This window comes from Macrosteles quadrilineatus, unplaced genomic scaffold (genome assembly GCF_028750875.1).
Source record: "Macrosteles quadrilineatus isolate MER2022 unplaced genomic scaffold, UCM_ALF_1.0 Scaffold_3__2_contigs__length_128488019, whole genome shotgun sequence".
Classification (NCBI taxonomy): domain Eukaryota; kingdom Metazoa; phylum Arthropoda; class Insecta; order Hemiptera; family Cicadellidae; genus Macrosteles; species Macrosteles quadrilineatus.
This window is the reverse complement of record NW_026542596.1, coordinates 18,770,142-18,789,389: the sequence shown is the minus strand read 5'-3', so window position 1 is coordinate 18,789,389 and position 19,248 is coordinate 18,770,142. Positions and strand designations below refer to the sequence as shown.

Sequence of the window (19,248 nt, the reverse complement as noted above, 5' to 3'; positions counted from 1 at the left end):
TATGAGCATGTCCAATATGTTAACATCCTCCAGGAAAGAACGTATACGTTATAAAATAAACGGTATCAGAAATCTGACACATACTTTCTCCCATTAGCTTGTCAACAACTATTTTCATGGGTAAGCGATGAGAGTAACTATGGTATTTGGTATTTAATAGGTACCTAAAATCTCAAAACTTTCACTAACATATGAACAGTAACTTTAACAGGAATGAAGGGATGCACTATTTGGTTAGAATTACAAGGACCACAACAGAAGAATTTCAATCAGAATCAGTTTATCTTCAAAAAATCCATTTTTCCGTTTTTTAAATGGGTTTTTATGGGAAAAATAACATAAGTTACAATAACCTTTTAACCATAATTTTTACAGAAATGGGGGGTTGCACTATGTTGTTTGGAATTATAAGTATTACCACATACAAATTTCAATCTAAACCGGTTTCTTTCGAAAATACGATTTTCTCTTATTTTATGGGTTTTTTATGGGAAAATAACATAATTTGCAATAACTTTTGAACCGTAATTTTTACAGAAATGGGAGTTCTACCATTTTGTTCAAAATTTAAAGGGCTACAAACATACTAAATTTTCATCAAAATCGTTAGAGCCATTTTTGACAAATCTGATTTTTCCGTAATTTTATGGGTTTTTATGGGAAAATTGACATTAAAAATCAAAATTTCTAAAAAATGAAAAAAACGCCTGGAGATACTATGGATTAGTACCTACATACCAAATTTAATCAATCGGACTACAGGTGTGGTCTGTAGCTCTGTACACATCCAGACACACCCACACACAGACATCACTTCAAAAACCACTTTTTTGGGCCCCGGGGGACCCAAAACGGATATATCCACTCAAACAAAACTCAAAAATTTTGACAAAAACAATACTTTCTCCAAATACAGTACTATGGTATAGGGGGAGGAAGTAAAATTTATAGGTCAATAAAATTTCCCGTTAATAAATAAAGGTGGTACAGTACTATATTAAAAATTCGCTGAAAAAGTCTAATAAATACCATTTAAAAACATCTCTATAACTATATAAATGAGAAATTCCGATTAACGCACAGACCAAACCATAGCACCTAGAAGCATGAGATTTTGCCTGCTTACATCCTCTCATAACATAATATAGTCGAGATTATATTTCCTGTTACCACTGTCGACTCCTGCCATAGATTTAAGTTAGTTGTTAAGTTTTCTGTTAAAATGCATGTTGTTACCACATAGGCTTCTTGAATCTACATTGTAAATTGGTGATCTTGCCGTTGGAATAAATAAATAAATAAAATAAATAATGTAGGCAGACAAAAAGAAGCGATTTTACAAAGTTCTCAATGGGCCCTGCCACACAGAAGGTCATGCTTAGCATGGAGTTCGTATAGGAAGAATACTTAATTTGTTTTGGGTTTTAGCGAATTTCCCATATAGGGAATAAGCTGGAATATAAGGGAATATTACCGTAGTACTCATGGTAAGACCTGGGACCGATTTTTTTTTTTCGTTTTGAGGTTCCTAGAGGCCAAAAACACCATCCGTTCAAATTCATATATATATATATGTCCGTCAGCACGATAACTCGAGCAAAAATGATCCGATTTTGATGAAATTTGGTACAAACGTGTAAACCTATGTTTATTCGAACGAGTTCATGATCCAGCATGATCGGACCATGGGAACGGGGGTTTTATGGGGTAAAAATAGGTTTTTCCCATTTTTGACCCAAAAAACATAAAATTTAGCAATTTCTTTCCAAACCATTTTGTAGAGCTTAAAAAAACAAATAATTTAGTATATTGAAGCGTTATTATGCGCCTAATGGTTACGGAGAAAATTCCAAAAAATTGTAAATTTAAAATTCCCATGTTATTCTTATGGAGAACTAGCTGACCCGGCGAACTTCGTATCGCCTAAGTTATAGGTTCCCCCTAAGACAGACCGATGGAAAGAAAGTACCGTTACGTTTAATTTTCAAGATGATCTCGTTCGCATCGCTCAATCACGTCCTGGTTGAAGTTCGTTCGCCACGCTCACTCACCTTTGGGTTGGAGCTCGTTCGCTACGCTCACTCACCTTTAGGTTGGAGCTCGTTCGCTGCGCTCACTTGCCTTCAGGTTAGCTCGTTCGCTACGCTCACTCGCCTCCAGGTTGAAGTTCGTTCGCTACGCTCACTCACCTTTTGGTTGCAAATTAGCTGTTGTCATAAATGTAAAAGAAATAATAGTGCTGCACCCTGTTGGTAATCCTTGTAACTTTAATGCTATTGAACATCATAGAACAGAACCAACTTGTTTAATTGAAACAGCTGTTAAAATTCATTAATTCCATTTCTCATAAGGTTAACATGGGAAACTCCAGAGCCACTGGGGCGGAGCCCTTTTAAGAATTTCGAAACGGGAAATAGTTTACGTCCGATTCGCATACCTACAGAATTTACACACCAAATTTCATAACGATCGGTGAAGTCGTTCCGGAGGAGTTTGAAGACAAACACTGTGACACGAGAATTTTATATATTAGATAAGTAAACTGTTGTAATTTGCTTGTTTATGCATATATTTGGATCAAACTTGCCCAATCTATTTATTTTATACTAAGCTATTAATATTTTACTATAAAATATGTGTTTTTTTTTAACACACTTTATTACACTGTAGGCAGCAAACCTAGGTGCTCGTTATACCTAATGTTATTTGAATAGATTTAATTGAAAATCAAATCAGGCAAATGGAAATTCGCTTAGTCTGCAGGTTTGCTGCGGCAGGGGTATTTTTACATTTGTCTGCAATTTATTTAATCATCATCTGTTAGAATAAAAATTAAGTTTATTTCGGACCATATAAAACATGTAATAAAGAGGGTCGTTTTATCGAGGTTTAATGCTGCTGTTATTCTTCTTATAGAGGTTTCTCCTCGCTCCAAGGTTTCTCCAAACAATGACTGAGGAAGGAGGAGGGATGGGTGGGGGTTTCATGTTGAGACAAGCTTCTGTTTGTTTTGAAAACTACGTACTATGGAGGTTAAGATTATGATAAATTCGTCTTATAGAGGTCACGTTCAGTTTTTGTGCTAAGAATATTCGTTGTATAGAGGTTAATCAGTCCTAGCCCATGTTATAAACAAATTCGTCTTATTGAGGTTTTTAACTTAATTACCACGTTGTATAGAGGTGTTTTTAGCATTGACCTATATGAAAGTGTCAAGGGGATAAAAAAAAAAATTGTCTTATCGAGGAATTTGTTTTATCGAGGTTCGTTCAAACGAGGTTCACTGTAGAAGTCTTTGTTGGGGAATTCCTTAAAAGTAAAGTGAATATTACCGAGAAAGCTGTAGAGTATTCAAATTCAAAACTTCTTTATTTGTTTCACGTACATTGTACAGCAACAGCAATACAATAAATAGGCGTCACAGTTCCTTAATCCAACTCAGTTTATTGCATTGAATTGTTCAGGGTTTTTATTGACAGTTGTGTAGCATCAGCATTCACATAAGTTAAGTCGTACTACACATGAGTTCACTTTTGAACTTGTTTTGATTTTCTATATTCAATATTTCTTTTGGAATATGTTTTTAAAAAACAGAACCAGCATAGGATGGTTTCTTTTTAAATAGCTGAGAGAATTGTGAAAAGGTAAGACTATGTTTTTAGCGAATTTCCCAATAGGGAAGTAGCTATTACCGTCTAGGTCTCATGGGACCAATTTACTTTCATTTTGATATCCCCAAAGGCCAAAAACACCATTCGTTCAAATTTGTATATATGTATCAAAAGGTTTTTTTGGTGATATATACTAAATAACTTCTTGATCAGCATTGTAGGCCTACGTGTTATTAAATTTACGGAAAGTAATTAAAAGAAATGTCTTATAACACTTAAAATTAAGTTATATAATTAATTATTTATTAATAAATAATTATTTTAATTGTTATAAGACATTTCTTTTATTTACTTTCCATGATATATACACGTCCATGAACGCGATAGCTTGAGTAATTTTTGTCTCATTTCGATGAAATTTGGTTTAAAGATGTAAGGAGAGATAAGAATGAGTTCGCAAACCAGCATGATCGGACCATGGAAACGGGGTTTTACGGGGGGTTATATGGGGCAAACATTGGTTTTTCTCATTTTTGACCCTCAAAACACAAAATTTCCCAGTTTATCTCTAGACCTTTTTAAAGAACCTAAAAAGAACAAAGAACAAATACTGTAATAAAGTATATCAATGTGTTTTTGTTTATGTATGGCTATGTCCGCAATCGCGGCATAATTATGAAAATTCCTGACTTTGATATCAAAATAAAGACTAAATCCCGACTTTTCAAGACCATTTTGAAATTGAATACTAATTCCTGACTTTCCTGTTCTTCCCAACTACTAGACTGGTAACTGAAAAACAGATGAAACCTTTTTTTAAAAACATTTATTTTTATATTTTTAATAATTTACATTTTTACGAAACAACGCCTTGTGTCTTCATGTACTCTCTGAGCATATCAAGGGCAGCTGTCTCTTCACCGTAGTCCTGAAACATAAAATACATTTACTGATTATTCAAGATAGAATTATGATAGATACTGTATTTATTTTTTGCTTGTTATTCTTACCAACACTTTTATCGTGTAACGCTTAAACAAGATAAAATAAACGGTATCAGCATTCTGACACATACTTTCTCCCATAAGCTTGTCAACAACCTTTATCATATGTAAGCGGTGAGAGTAAATATACGGAAATGGGATTTGTACAATTTTCTTCAGAATTTAAAGGACTATAACATACTAAATTTTTATCAAAATCGTTTGAGCCAATTTTGGAAAAATCTGATTTTCCGTTATTGTATGGGGTTTTTATGGGAAAATAACATAATTTACAATAACTTTTGAACCGTAATTTTTACGGAAATGGGATTTGTACAATTTTCTTCAGAATATAAAGGACTATAACATACTAAATTTTGGAACGGAAAAATCGGATTTTCTCGAAAATGGCCCGAACGATTTTGATAAAAATGTAGTATGCTGTGGCCCTTTAAATTCTGAACAAAATGGTACAAATCCCATTTCTGTAAAAATTACGGTTCAAAAGTTATGGTAAATTATGTTATTTTCCCATAAAAACTTCATAAAATAACAAAAAATAGGATTTTAGAAAAATATCCGGTTTTATTTTAACATAGTATGTTATAGTCCTTAAAATTTTGATAGTTTTTCATTTTTAAAATTTTTTTATTTTTAATGGGAATTTTCCCATGAAACCCCATAAAAAAGCGGAAAAATAGGATTTTCCCAAAAACGGCCCGAACGATTTTGATAAAAATTTTGTATGTTATAGTCCTTTATATTCTGAACAAAATGGTACAAATCCCATTTCTGTAAAAATTATGGTTCAAAAGTTATTGTAAATTATGTTATTTTCCCATAAAACCCCATAAAATCACGGAAAAATCCGATTTTCACAAAAATGGCCCGAAAGATTTTGATAAAAATTCAGTATGTAGTCCTTTAAATTGTGAACAAAATTGTATAAATCCCATTTCCGTATATTTACTCTCACCGCTTACACATGATAAAGGTTGTTGACAAACTTATGGGAGAAAGTATGTGTCAGAATGCTGATACCGTTTATTATAACTGTTTAAGAACACGTTGCACACAAAGGAAACCTAGTATATTAGGTACGGTAGTGGACCTCTAAACCTCAATAAAAAATCAAATGAAGGTTTACTAATCAAAAAAATAGTTCTGCTCATAAAATAAAATTATAAATGCCTCAAATTCTAACAAAAGATTTAATTGCATTCCAAGCTAAATCTTTGACAAAAAGGTAATGCTCCAGTAGGATAGGATCTGACTATCTTCAGTTTCTCAACTTGGTACGCTATCCACTATACCATCAAGGCTTAAATCGTATCGTTGTGGTAATGGTGTTTGAGAGCCAATAGAATTGTGAAAAAAAGTAACTGTTCCCTTTGCATTATTTTGTAATATTGGAACTGGAACTGCAACGGGAATGGGTTGTGACGCCATTTTGACGTGCAAATAGTCACTTCGTATTTTGTTATTTGCTAGTATACTGTGGATGGCTTGTTATAAACACATGTTACAAGTCTTTTGTTTACTTTTTCCTTGTTATTTTTTTCAACTAGGGATGGTCAAGTCTCGAAATTTCGGGAAATTTTCGGGAAATTTTAAATCTCGTTACACGAGACGAGATTTCTTTTTGGCCGAGATTTTTACCGAGACGGGAATAAGAAAAAAAAAAAAAAAAAAATTTAATTAAAAACGCCTGCAGAAAGTCAATGCAATACCCGCAATACAGGAGCGTGTTGTAGTTGCGTTTCCTTTGTGAAGGCGTTCTTATTTAATTAATTCTTTAAATGTAAATATTACTTTAATAATATTACTTTAATAACATTTGAGAAGTTTTGTAAAGTGTAAGCAGTGTGAGGAATGTTTTATTACTATAAAAAGTCAAAACAAGTAACTATTTTATAAAAATTAATATTGCTTTTATTTTATGATTTATTTTATTTTAGGATAAGTTGAACTATATCCTAACTGATATCACTATGTTTCCTAATCGTAGGCATTTTTAATAAGTTACGCGTGATTAATAAAAAAATGTTATGCTGATGTTTTTTAATAAAAGATTGTAAATATTCTTGCCTATTATCATTATTTTTGTATTTAAACAGTCATCTTTTTGAACGTGCATTTCCCGTTGCGTATGAGAAGGGAAATCCCGTCTCGAAATTTTATGAGAAATAAAAAATCTCGTCTTGTCTCGTCTCGAACTAAAAATCCAATCTCGTCCATCCCTATTTTCAACCAACATGGTTCTTGGCAACCAATAAGGCCAATGTTAAAAATGAGACTATCAATTTGATTTTTTACATAATTTGATTTTTGTTGACAGTTTTAACTGCCGTTAACACGTTTTTAGGCCAGATATAAGTTGTTTACAACATTTGAAGGAAATCGTCAAAGCCGCTTTTGAGATATTTGTGCAAGCATACATAGGCCTACAATCAAGCAATGCTCATATAAGAGTAAAAAAATATAGGAATCAAAAAATGGTAAATTGCACAACCAATTAGCTATATATGTTTAAGCTGCATGAATAAAAATTCACGTACAGTTGCCAGATTTACCAGAAGACTGGATACCTTGAAGAGCAACCAGTTAATTATGTATCAAACAAGCAACATACCTTGATAACAACACATGAGCAACCAACAACCTTCCTGGCCTTGCCAGTGTTGTCGATCTTGCAGAGACCGGCCCACTCTCCCAGCTTCTTGTTGTTGTCTACTCTGATTAGAGGGATCTGATGTTCGTTGCACAAAGCCTGGACAAGTTTCTTGTACATTGGCTCGTCACAGTTCTCGGCAAGAACACACAGCAAGGCCTGCCTCCTGTTCAGACATTGCATAAATTGGACCAAGTTTATGGACTGTGGTGCGTTCGACAATGTTGAAACATTTTTTAGTGAAGATATACATCTGACAATTCGGTTGACACAGAAAAAATCTATGGAATCGGCCACTTGCCAATATATCAATGTTAGACTCGGATGAATTGCTAGCCTAGTGGCTCAGTTCTCTAACTGACAAGTGTGATGGGGATTTGATGAATCACCAGTGCAGGGTGGCTAGTGAAATCACATTGAAAAATTCCCTGACTTTTCCCCAACAATTCCATGATTTAAACTTTCCCTGATCGACAAATTCAAAATTACAATTTTATTACTAACTAATTCTTCAAAAGGATTAATCTTTATCTGAAGAATATCTTATGTTTATATGAAAAACATACATAAAATCTATAGATACAGGCTAGCTTATATTCAAACTTTGCAACTTACCTTTATATGCAAAAACACAAAATTTATTTGTACATATTTCTTAGTTTTCACCCACACGGCATACGTACTCTCACCAGATCGACCTTTCCTAACAATTATTAAAATAATTTTAAACCTTTTACAATTTTCCCTGACTTATGACAAAATTCCCTGACTTTTCCAGATATTTAATATTCCCTGACATTTCCAGGTTTTCCAGGTCACTAGCCCTGCAGTGCATCCATAAAAATTAAATTAATTTATGTTTGACCAACTATTCCTTGAAAGCATGCTTTAACTTAAGTACGAGGGCTGTTTTTTTTTTTAAGTAAATACTATTATAATCTTCACTGCTAACAACCACACGCCCGTCGCCCGCTTATGCACCGCCCACCACCTGCCGTGGCCGGGCGCCCCTCAATGACAGACGCCCCTAGGCACGTACCGTTACAGAGCTGCAAATTGTGTCATTCTGTTCACAAATGATGCCAGTAAGTGGCGAGAAGCCTGGTTGCAGCGTTAAAGTGAACTACGGATTCAAAACGCAAAACCGTCCTAGTATTCTCTGTAACAAAATGCCTTGGACAAAACACTATCCCAGCCAACAGGCTCAGTGACTAACTTCTTCCCTTTTAATGTAATGGATTACACAACTTAAAGTTCCACTTGCTTTTAATCAATTGGAAAAATTCACGTACTTGTCCAGAACCTTGGTGGCCTCATGAAGTCCATGTGAGATACCATCATGGATGAGGGCAGTCTTGAGAACTTCCTGCAGAGCCGAGTTGATGTCGGTGGGACCTCCAGTTGCGGGTGCTACAACCTCTCTGTAGAAAGAAGCCAGAATTTAAAAGAAGGAATTAAAAGAAGGATTATTATCAGTATTTCCCTCTTCAAGGCTCAATTACACGATTGTGTGACTTTACAAGCCACTACTTGGCTTTTTTACTTGCAGTTCATAAACTGACCTTGTATTTGTATTTGTAAATAGGCTATTCGCTCGATGGGTGTTACTAAGAAAGCTCAGGAAATAGCTGACCCTGCCGGCGACTTTATATGCCACTCCTCTTACTAGTTCTGCTTTAGAGAGTAACTAGGTAGTAAAATTATCCAACTATACATAGGCCTACAGTTTCTCGTGCAATTGTAGGATTAGCTCAATGATATCTGAATCTGATGAATTATTTATACTTAATAACAATAGTTGCATTTTGTAAATGCAAAAAAAAAACTCTTGCTTTTATGCTTCCTGGGCTAGTAGCTTTACAAACTTATCCTGTAAAATTGAGTCTAATTCATTATTTGGCATAGTTTATACAAATGTTTGTTAGTTATTTAAAATGATATTATTAAACTCAGTTTAAAGGTCTATTCACACATATCAGTTCCGACATTGCATAGTTCAGTCACCTCACAGTTTCCTATATCATTAGTGTTTTAAAATCAATCTGAAAAACCAATAGGCCCTTAGTCTACTGGACTCAGCTAATGTCATGAAACAATAGGCCTAATCCTGCTGAACAAATTATTGGCCTAAACTTCCAGATGATTTTGCAGGCGTTAAGATGCACGTTTACTAAGTGACATGCTACAGTATTTTTGTTAAGTACCAACATTGACTATTGAAACAGTAAAAGGTACCAACTTATTTACTTCCACATGCTTATTAACTGACCTCTGTGTCTTATTTTTTTTAGTATACAATTTTAGTGTTCCATTGGTGACTTTCATTTAAAAAATAAGAGTAGACCATCGATCTCTATTATTACTACAGCTGGATCGCGTCCTGTGTGCTGGGTTATCGGTCCAACCGCTCGCCGCTCCCACCACCACGTAAGGTATTTACCGTTTCTCTCTTACTCTTTACGTCTTATGGCGTTTCCGTTCACAAAATACGCTATAGGCTATCTCTATTCATAGTGGCTCGATTGTCAATTTGTTTACACAGTTGTAATCTGCATGAAATTGAGGAGATTATGGTACATGTTTATATTAAAATAATTCTTTTCTAGATTAGGCTATATTTATTCTTAAATCTACTAAATACGGTTTTTTTATGAGATTCACCTATTGGGTCTGATGATGATTGGAGTGGCCAACTGAAATTGATCACCACTTACCATCTTTTGTATATTTACCGTCTTGTGAGTAACAGTATAAGCGTAAATATGTTTTAAGTGTTATAAGACGTATCTTTATTCACTTTCCGTAATCGTAATTGCGTTAATTTATATCATAGTATAAAAGCTGAATTTGATATATGTTACGGTACTTGGGAAGCTATGGAGAGACATTTCCTTAAGAGCCAGACACTTTCGTTCGTTATAAAACAGTTACTTCAGTTCCAGTATAGAATTGGTTTCTCCGCCAAATGTAACAGGGTGAAATCACAACTTATTTCTAATCGTAATTTCTTCCCGCAAAGCACGGGTATAGCAGTTTGTAATAGTATAAAAGCTGTATGTTACTTGGGATATTTTCAAAACACTGCAGGAATAAACAAACAATTAAATGCAAATATAACATATGCCTAACATCAAACATATGGTTTAATATAAAAACAGACTGTGAGGAAGAAAGTAAGTAATTTAACTGTTTACATTTGGCACAGAAACCTGTTCCAAACTGGAACTGAATTCACTGTTTGCAGGTACTGTAACAGTTAAGCTTATTACGGCAGACTTTAAAGTGTCTGGCTTTTGAGAAAACTTCTTTTGATAGCTCCCCAAATAACGTATATCAATTTCAGCTTTTATAAAATGATGAAAATTAATCTTCGTCATACCTAGTTTTTAAGGGTGTCTGACCACTCGGTTTAAACCGCACGCAAAGTGTCTGGCAATGGGGGAAATGATTTCTAACATTCCTCTGAAGAAAATATGAAATAACCAAGCTTTATCCCTCCGAGTGTCCCTTGTTTTGGCCTTAATGTCTGCCTATTTTTTGCTCATTTGCAAGGTTTTGATAAAACGGATCTGAGAAGCTTGAAAACAATGTTAATTATACTCTTCTATATACCATTTTGTTTGGAAAATCATGGGCTTCAATATTATACATAGAACATAAGGAACATTTGTTTCAAAAAAAAATTTTAGGTAAAAAAAACATATTTTGGAAAAAAAAAAATAAGTTTAAGCGCTCAATGAAATTGTATAAATTATAGGCCTATAAATATTTGAAAATAGCCACTTTGTTCTAAATTTTATGAGGATTACAAATATATAATAATATAAGGAAGTAGATTTGCAAATAAATAAGTTATGGGCAAAAAACAGATTTCAGTACATAGCGTTTAGCTAAGAATGCATCTAGCCTAACCATAGCTAGGAATCTGGCTGATAATTTACATCAATATCACTACCTACTTCTTCAGGATCATCAACCAGCCCTTCAAAATCACTTCAATCTTCTTATAATGCACCACGTATATCACTACTTTTGATTTTTAACACTAACACAATGATAAACGTAATAAAACACATCAGTCATCGGTCCGAGGTTAACCGAGCTGTTTACAAATACGCACGTCAGCTGTCTGCTACAATATTTTCGAAACTAAAATGAATAGCGCTTAGAGACAGACCTCCGGAGAAAGCTATGAATCTGTAAAATAAAACGATACCTAACTCGATCCAGTTCAATCCGATTTTGTCAGTCATAGAGCCTTCGCCGTAGGCTAAACAGTGTTTGTGAGTCGCTGCAGCGACAAATAACACTCGGAGGGTTATACTCTAACGATGGTTATTTGCAAATTTCAGACCTTTGTTACCTTTTTGTTACCAATGTAACCAAAATCCAAATGTCATGGATGCCGATCATTCTTAACTGAACTAGGAGCATTTTGCTGAGAAACTTTTAGCTTTTATAAAATAACAAAGGTCTGGCAGTCATGGGCTCTTGGGCTAATACCATCTTAAGTGAAATAAATAAGTAGTAGCCTAGGTTATTGCAAAAACTTGAAAAATAGCCTATGTAGCCTAGCTATGACTTGTGTAAACATAACCAAAATGGAACTTGGGAGTTAGAGGTTAAGTTGTAGGACTTACCCTTCGGTGTCAGACATTTTCGGTGCGAGTGATTACCTGAAACAAATAGCAAGATATAGCATACAATTAACAAACTCGATTTAACTTTAAAATGTATTGAAGAAGAGGGATGCTATAAATTAAAATAGATTAATATGATGGGACACAAATATGACATACCTTGTTGAAGTACAGGGCAACAGGAAGAAAGAACAAGAAGAAGTGAACTGAACTGACTGAACTGAACTGAAACGGGTCTGACTGTCTGACTTAGGGGAGTTACCATTGAGGCTTTAGTTAAATAGTTCAAAAATCCTCCGTGTACAGCGCTGTAGTAGAGAGTATTTTGGCAATGAAGGTTTACTAATCGCAAAAATAGTTCTGTTCATAAAATAAAATTATAAATGCCTCAAATTCAATTTTATAATTTTTTATTATAAAATTAATATCATAACCTAACCGATCTAACCAAACTTGCTGACAATGAAAAATCTTAGTCAAAAAGTTAGTGCCACCAGTGGGATTTGAACCCGGGACTCTCAGCATATTAGCCCGGCACGTTAACCACTAGACCACCGAGGCCGATGGCTGCATTGGTATTGTTACGGTAATGGTTTTCCCTCAGCTAATGAGAAGCCCACAGCCACGGCCGCCCTTATATGTCGATGCGGCCGCCTTTAACTCCAGGCCGCGGCCTTCGAACTGGCAACGTCGCAAGTGGTGATGTAACAGCTGATTTTTTGGAAGCAACTAATGGTATTTGTGTATTTACGAAAGATTGATTACTTTACTATGACAATATTGACTCCGCTTAAAAATGTACAGATATAGATTTTAATTCATATTGTTTCAATTTTCAATTCTGTATGTTTTATTTTCAATATTTTAATAAATTTATGTTCATAAATTAAAAATTAAATCAATAAAGTGCGAATTAATGAGCTGATGTCACCTGTCTGCCATATTATCTTATGGGACGTCTGTCACTGAACTACACCACATGCGATGTTGCCAATTCTACCAGGCCGCGGCCTGTAGTTAAAGGCGGCCGTGCCTCAGCTGTCAACGTAAGCTCATCTATACCTCCCCTGAGTAAAAACCGAACTGAACTACTGACTGAACTTCAATCCAATCCAATCTCAATCACAATCAAATTTAGCGAAATGACTGAGAAAAATAAAGAAAATACGACCAAGGCGTATACGACGGCGCTGAAGGGCCATAGATAAAGAAAGGTTTCTACGCAACTTCATGGTTTAAACATGAAATTTCTACTTTTAAATTTAAACACGAAATTTATGTCATTGGCGGATGGAATTAATGACCGCTGTACTATTCATATCACGAAGTGCTAGGTGTTGGGAGTTGGAGAAGATTACGTACTGTCGTATAATGGATGAAGGTCACAAAGAACGCCTTATCCAAGATTATTTTATATTAGGGCTTCATAATGCAGAGATTTTAGCTATTTTATTCTCAAAAGATAATATTGTAATAAGTGAGAGACAGTTGAATCGGAAACTGTCAGCGATTGGACGATATAGAAGACAAAACTATTCAGATTTTCAAGCAGTTTCTTTCTTTCCTATATTCAAAACGAAGTGAGGGGATCTGCATCTGGACGGCACCATAGGCAGCTATAAATGCATTCAAGCTGGATAGAACCTACAATCATCGATTAAACATACTCGTTTAATCTATGCTAGGCCTACAACGAACATAGCTCAAGTCCAACTCCCAATGCCAATGAGGAACTGAGGAAGACCCGCGGTTCCCTTTCCCCTGCAGATTTCGTGTTGAAATATCAAAATTTCGAGTTTAAAAAGTCAAAATATCATGTTTGAAAGTCGAAATTTCGAGTTTATAAGTCGATACCTCGTATTTAAAAGTCGAAATTTCCAGTTTTAAAGTCGAAATTTCGTGTTTTAAACACGAAGTTGCATAAAATATTTCTCTCTCTATGGCTCTTCAAGGCCGACGTAGAAAGACACCACGCTAACTTTCTAAAAAAATATTCTTAACGGTAAGTGACATCATAGATAAAACGAGTAGGTTTTATCATTGACTATGTATTCTTGTATATACTATACACTGTATGTATATATAGTCAATGGTTTTATCTATGGTGACATGTTTCACATCTACCAAGTTTCTACGCCCAGCCGTTCTCTCAAATTAGTGGGGACAAAGTTTCCAGTTAAATATTTAGATTTCCCCATGTTAATCTTATGGGAGAAACTCCAACTTTGATGGCCTGTGGGGTAAAGCCCGAGGATTTTTATTACAGGAATTGTTGAAAGGGGGCGTCCACACAAAAAATACTTTATTTTGACACGTCGTTTTTAAAAATCCGTCCGTTATTTACGGAGGAGTAGTGTTTCGTAGAAATCGCCTTAACGTATTATATATAAGGATGGCAAACCGAAATCGTGATACGCGACTCAACGGTTTAAATCAATTGCTATGTCCCATAATAATATTTCTTATCAATAGTCGTGAATTATCTGTTTTAGAATGTATTTGATTCTTTAACACGTTATAATATAGTTATTTGTGCAACTAGTGAGCAAAGGGAGTATTTGACTCACTCGAGAGAAATACTTACTCACTAGCCGTAGGCGAGTGAGGAATGGTTTCTCGAGTGAGGCAATTGCACTTTGCACTCGACTTGCACATTATATTTTTCGTACAGTTACCATAAAACAAATAAATTGGTAAAGAAACGTGACATATGTTTACACAGAAGTGAACTTTTAATATGACATTCAATGATACAACAGTACAACAGCTGACCAGCTGATTTACAGCCGGTGCTGCCAACGTATTTCGCGCGCATACGACCTAGTCTGCATGTTACGCGCTCACTATTTCGTGCCTTCGCGTTGCAACACTGGTGAGCGAATTGGCCACTTTGCTTTCTCAAATCAGTGAGAGAACATGTACATTGTTAGGTAACTGTAGGAAAAAGTATGAAATACAGTAATAGGTATTAAATGTTTCTTTATTGCTATTTAGTTGTGATTGAGTTGAATTATACATTAGGATTATTTAGTATTTTACCAATTGTGTCAAAAAATTACTGAGTGTACACTGATGTGTACAGTATCTAGATTAAAGCTTTGGTACCGTACTGTATTATAAAGCGATGATGGTCCAAAAAGGTAGTAATGGGTCAATACATAAAAAAACAGTAATTCCTGGTTTGGTTTGATATATTATACATTTATGCGATACCTAGAGCTGAATATCAACTTTTTGTACTTTTTTAGGGTTGTTTTCGAGAATCGAGTATAATTTTACGTATATTGATTGATATTAAAACCTTATTTAGTACAATTAACCTTCTTATGTAAGAGCATAGATAAAACATACTCCCTTAGGTAAGAGTTATAATTTTTAGCGAATTTCCCTATAGGGAAGTAGCTATTACCGTAGGTGGCACGGTAAGACCTAGACCCGGGACCGATTTACTTTTTCATTTTGATGTCCCCAGAGGCCAAAAACACCATTCGTTCAAATTTTTATATATGTATATATATATATATATATATATATACGTCCGTGAACGCGATAACTTGAGTAATTTTTGTCCGATTTTGATGAAATTTTGTTTAAAGGTGTAAAGCGGGATAAACTTGAATGAGTTCGCAAACCAGCACGATCGGATCATGGGAACGGGGCTTTACGGGGGGTTTTATGGGGTAAAAATTGGTTTTTCTCACTTTTGACCCTCAAAACACAAAATTTCCCGATTTATCTTTAGACCTTTTTAAAGAGCTTAAAAAAACAAATAATTTAGTATATAAAAGCAAAGATTACATTAGCATATGTAATCTTTGATAAAAGTATTTTTGTTCGATTATTAGTAACGGAGAAAATTAAAAAGATTGTAAATTTAAAATTCCCATGTTATTCTTATGGAGAATATTGTCAAATGTTGTAGTTTGCTTGTTTATGGATATATTTTGATCAAACTTGGCAAATTTATTTATTTTCTACTAAGCTATCAATATTTTACTCAAAAACACACTTTATTAGTTTCCTTGTAGCAGCAAACCTAGGTACTCGTTAAACCTAATGTTATTAAAATATATTTAACTGAAAATCAATTCAGACAAATGGAAATTCGCTTAGTCGGCAGGTTTGCTGCGGCGGGGGTATTTAACAATGTTATATAGCATTAAACATAAATATTAGCATTTAGGGTAATTTTAGCCCGCTCTAGGGTAAAATCGCAACAACGAGGTGGCAACTGACTGGAACTGGCAAGTGGCAACACTGCGACGGTTGTCATTGTCTTCGTCTTCTTCTCGTTGTCATCATGTCATCACTTATATACGTCATGCTCATGAGTCAAAGCCAAAGGCGTCTGTTTCTGTGTGGTGTGTATCGGTCCTGTTGTAGACTTTCGTGCTTGTGCTGTATTTTCATTTATATCCTATAATTTACGTTTTTTTTATAGTTCATTTATGTGCAAACGTAATAACTTATACGATCTCCTTCATCCATACTTCAAAGCTGCTACTGGCATTGGCTGCTAATTGGATATCGGCATAACCTAAACTAAGAGCGCCTTAAAAGGATTAATCAGGTAGGCCTATGGAATGGAACCCTGTAGAATTTGTTTGTTTTATTAGGTAGTTAAGGATCAATACAATTTCCTTTGTCGTCACTGTGCACTAAGTTAACTACAAATCTATAAAAATTAAACTTAGAAAATAACTTAAGGGACTACTAACTTATCACAGGTAAAAAAAAACAATAAGTTGATTATTTTTTCCCATGCACCTAACGTAGACAGTACTTACGGTACCTATTGTCTGATGGTGGGGTAGGTATCATTAATGTTAGCCATCTTTAATGGAGATAATAGGCCTAAGTTAAATCCAGTTAATAACCATAGATTTTATGTAACCCATTGGTTATAATTGATCTGGCCCAGTTCAACAAATCAATTGAAGTCAATGGCACAGTCTGTAGACTGATGGACTTTGAATCCATGGTAACGATGTCAAGGGTTTGGATCCTTATATCTGCTACCGGACAACACTTTATCAGTACTGTACTGGCTAACCTGTTCAATTGTTTTATTTCACGCACAGGCCTGAAACAGTGGTGGAAACAGCCAGGTTACACGTGGGTGTGCAACCCCACCCCCCTTGGCAGAAAAAATTGAACTAGGCCTATCGAGTAGTTAAATCTAATAATGTAGGACCTGGCCTTCACTATTACCAGATAACTATAACTAAGTTTGACAGCCAGCAATTGTCAAATTCATGTATAACTAGTGTACCTGTTGCTCGAATTCGAGCAATTGCAAAGCATTACAGGTGACTCAACAATTATGGAAATACTCACGATCTACACAACAGTTGGAAATAATCAAAATCTTTTGTAAATATCTTATCTTTTTTCAAAAAGCTTTTTTGTGTTTTTAGTGTAAAAAAAAACATTATTTCTATTTCTTCTACTTGGTTGTGTTCTATGACTTTTTCTATGTTTCCATTGTTTGCAAATCGGTTATTTCAATGATTGCTCAAGAAATGTAGCACAGTGTTAATTCAGTTTTATTTTTAGCCTATATCAAATTGTCCAGGATTTCTCGCTCTTTTCCATTGTAATAATTACACCAACCCAAGTTTCGTCTACAGATGCAATATGCCAAAGAATATCACCTACGTACAATCTCCAAGAAGTGGTAAAAACGGCAGAAACCAACCAATACAATAGATAACACCATAAGAAATAATTTCAAAAGTTACTGTGATATTAGGATTTCCCACTGATTTGGTAATACAACATGATATTGCAAAACATGACACGATGCAGAAGAAAATCAATTTTAAAATCAGAAAAATCCATTGCAAATACTGTACTTCATTTTGACAAATTCAGTAAATCACAATTTAAATATTAACAGCTGTTGCTTTAGAAAGTAGTGTAGAATTATGAATATGGTCATAATGTAAACAAATCTGAAGAGGCAACTTTAAAGGCTTCTGGGGCAGAGCCCCAAGGGAATTTACCTCGTTCCTCTTTTGATGGCTCATCTACAGACCGAGACCTTTCTTTAGAGACCCCTACCAAGTTTCTACGCCCAGCCGCTCTCTCAAATTAGCTGTGACAAAAACCCCGTTTTCCTCCATAAGAATAACATGGGATGGGAATTTAAAGGCCACGGGGGCAGAGCCCCAAGGGAATTCACCATGTTTCTCTTTTGATGGCTCATCTACAGACCAAGACCTTTCTTTAGACACCCCTACCGAGTTTCTACGCCCAGCCGTTCTCTCAAAATAGCTGTGACAAAGAAAAACAGTTTCAAATTAATATATAGAATCCTTAACTTAGCCATTCAAGTGTTATTCCACTGAATTCAGTAGGCCCTAACTAAGCTTTTATTATGAGCAAGCAGTAACTTTTAATTCACCAAAGGATATTTTGCCTACCGGTACATCTGAATTTTTTGCGGTAATTATTGCGACGAACATGACCATGGGAACCTTGATAGATGCGCTCACAAATATTAGGTAACGGAGTTACGGCTGTTTTAAGTTTTATTACCTTTGTAAGTCTACTGACTAGTCTATTTTAATTGACGATATTTCCTAACCAGAAACGTGATATAACTATCAAATTTAAGTACGGTACCTAAATTGTGAGTGATCAAAAATTTCAAAAATTTTGTTAAATTATAAAAAATTGCATTAGTATCAAGAATTGAGAATCGCTACATTTTGCTATCAATACATCACTAATTGTTGAAAAATCCAGTCTTGAAAAATTTGGCATCTAGTCCTAAAAATTCTGAAATTAGTCTTGAATTTTTAAATGGTAATAAACTAGACACCCTAAATAGTGAAAAATAACGTCTTGTACCATTACCAAAAAGGTGTTGGAGCTCTCAATAGACAAAGTCTAGTTCTTGACTTTGTCTGTGAGAAGACCTGAGTTACAGTACAGTATTAATAGTCTTTTTAAGATTATATGCTACAAACCAGCAATTCATTTAGGATCGTAGGTACACAGTACACACACATTTAGGGTTTGGATCAGTCTGTTCCTTTCTTTTACCTTATGTCAGCTATTTTCCATAATGTGTAAGTTCTTACGTGGAATTTGTAAATTAGCTGATTACAAGGTCCTTCACCGTGTTCACTGAATTCGTAGTTCCTTTTATTTTGATTTCCAAATAGGTAGCCTAAAATACGTCTTTGGAGCTTATATTTTTTCAAACATTTTCGGGGGGGGGGGGGGGCCTCCACACTGAAGGGTATTCCATACCCCCCAGGCCCCCCGGCATCCCGGTTTAGCCCCCCCACATTTTGGGGCCTAGATCCGCCTATGCTGAAGTAACATGTGGAGAT

General features: G+C 34.9%; 2 protein-coding genes across 2 annotated transcripts in view; one reads left to right on the top strand and one right to left on the bottom strand.

The window, feature by feature from the left end:
* Window positions 1-4,420: 4,420 nt before the first annotated feature.
* LOC128990032 (40S ribosomal protein S12-like) lies at window positions 4,421-12,087 on the bottom strand. Its single transcript, XM_054412247.1, has 5 exons — window positions 12,065-12,087; window positions 11,906-11,941; window positions 8,558-8,686; window positions 7,227-7,431; window positions 4,421-4,539 (listed from the first exon to the last, which is right to left on the bottom strand). Exons 2-5 carry the CDS (start codon window positions 11,920-11,922, stop codon window positions 4,468-4,470), a joined length of 423 nt encoding a protein of 140 aa, XP_054268222.1. The 5' UTR covers window positions 11,923-11,941; window positions 12,065-12,087; the 3' UTR covers window positions 4,421-4,467.
* A 4,158-nt stretch (window positions 12,088-16,245) lies between these two features.
* LOC128991039 (adenylyl cyclase-associated protein 1-like) overlaps window positions 16,246-19,248 on the top strand; it is a 96,555-nt gene continuing 93,552 nt past the window's right edge. Inside the window, exon 1 of the mRNA XM_054413751.1 lies at window positions 16,246-16,475. The gene's annotated coding sequence lies outside the window, so the exon portion shown is untranslated. The remainder of the gene's footprint in view (window positions 16,476-19,248) is intronic.

Bases quoted from the DNA above. Each gene is read 5' to 3' on its own strand.
- LOC128990032 (XM_054412247.1), bottom strand. The intron at 7,432-8,557 runs GTACGTGAATTT...ATGTCTGAACAG, and splicing joins GCCACCAAGGTTCTGGACAA to GAGGCAGGCCTTGCTGTGTG. The intron at 4,540-7,226 runs GTATGTTGCTTG...TTTATGTTTCAG, and splicing joins GCTCATGTGTTGTTATCAAG to GACTACGGTGAAGAGACAGC.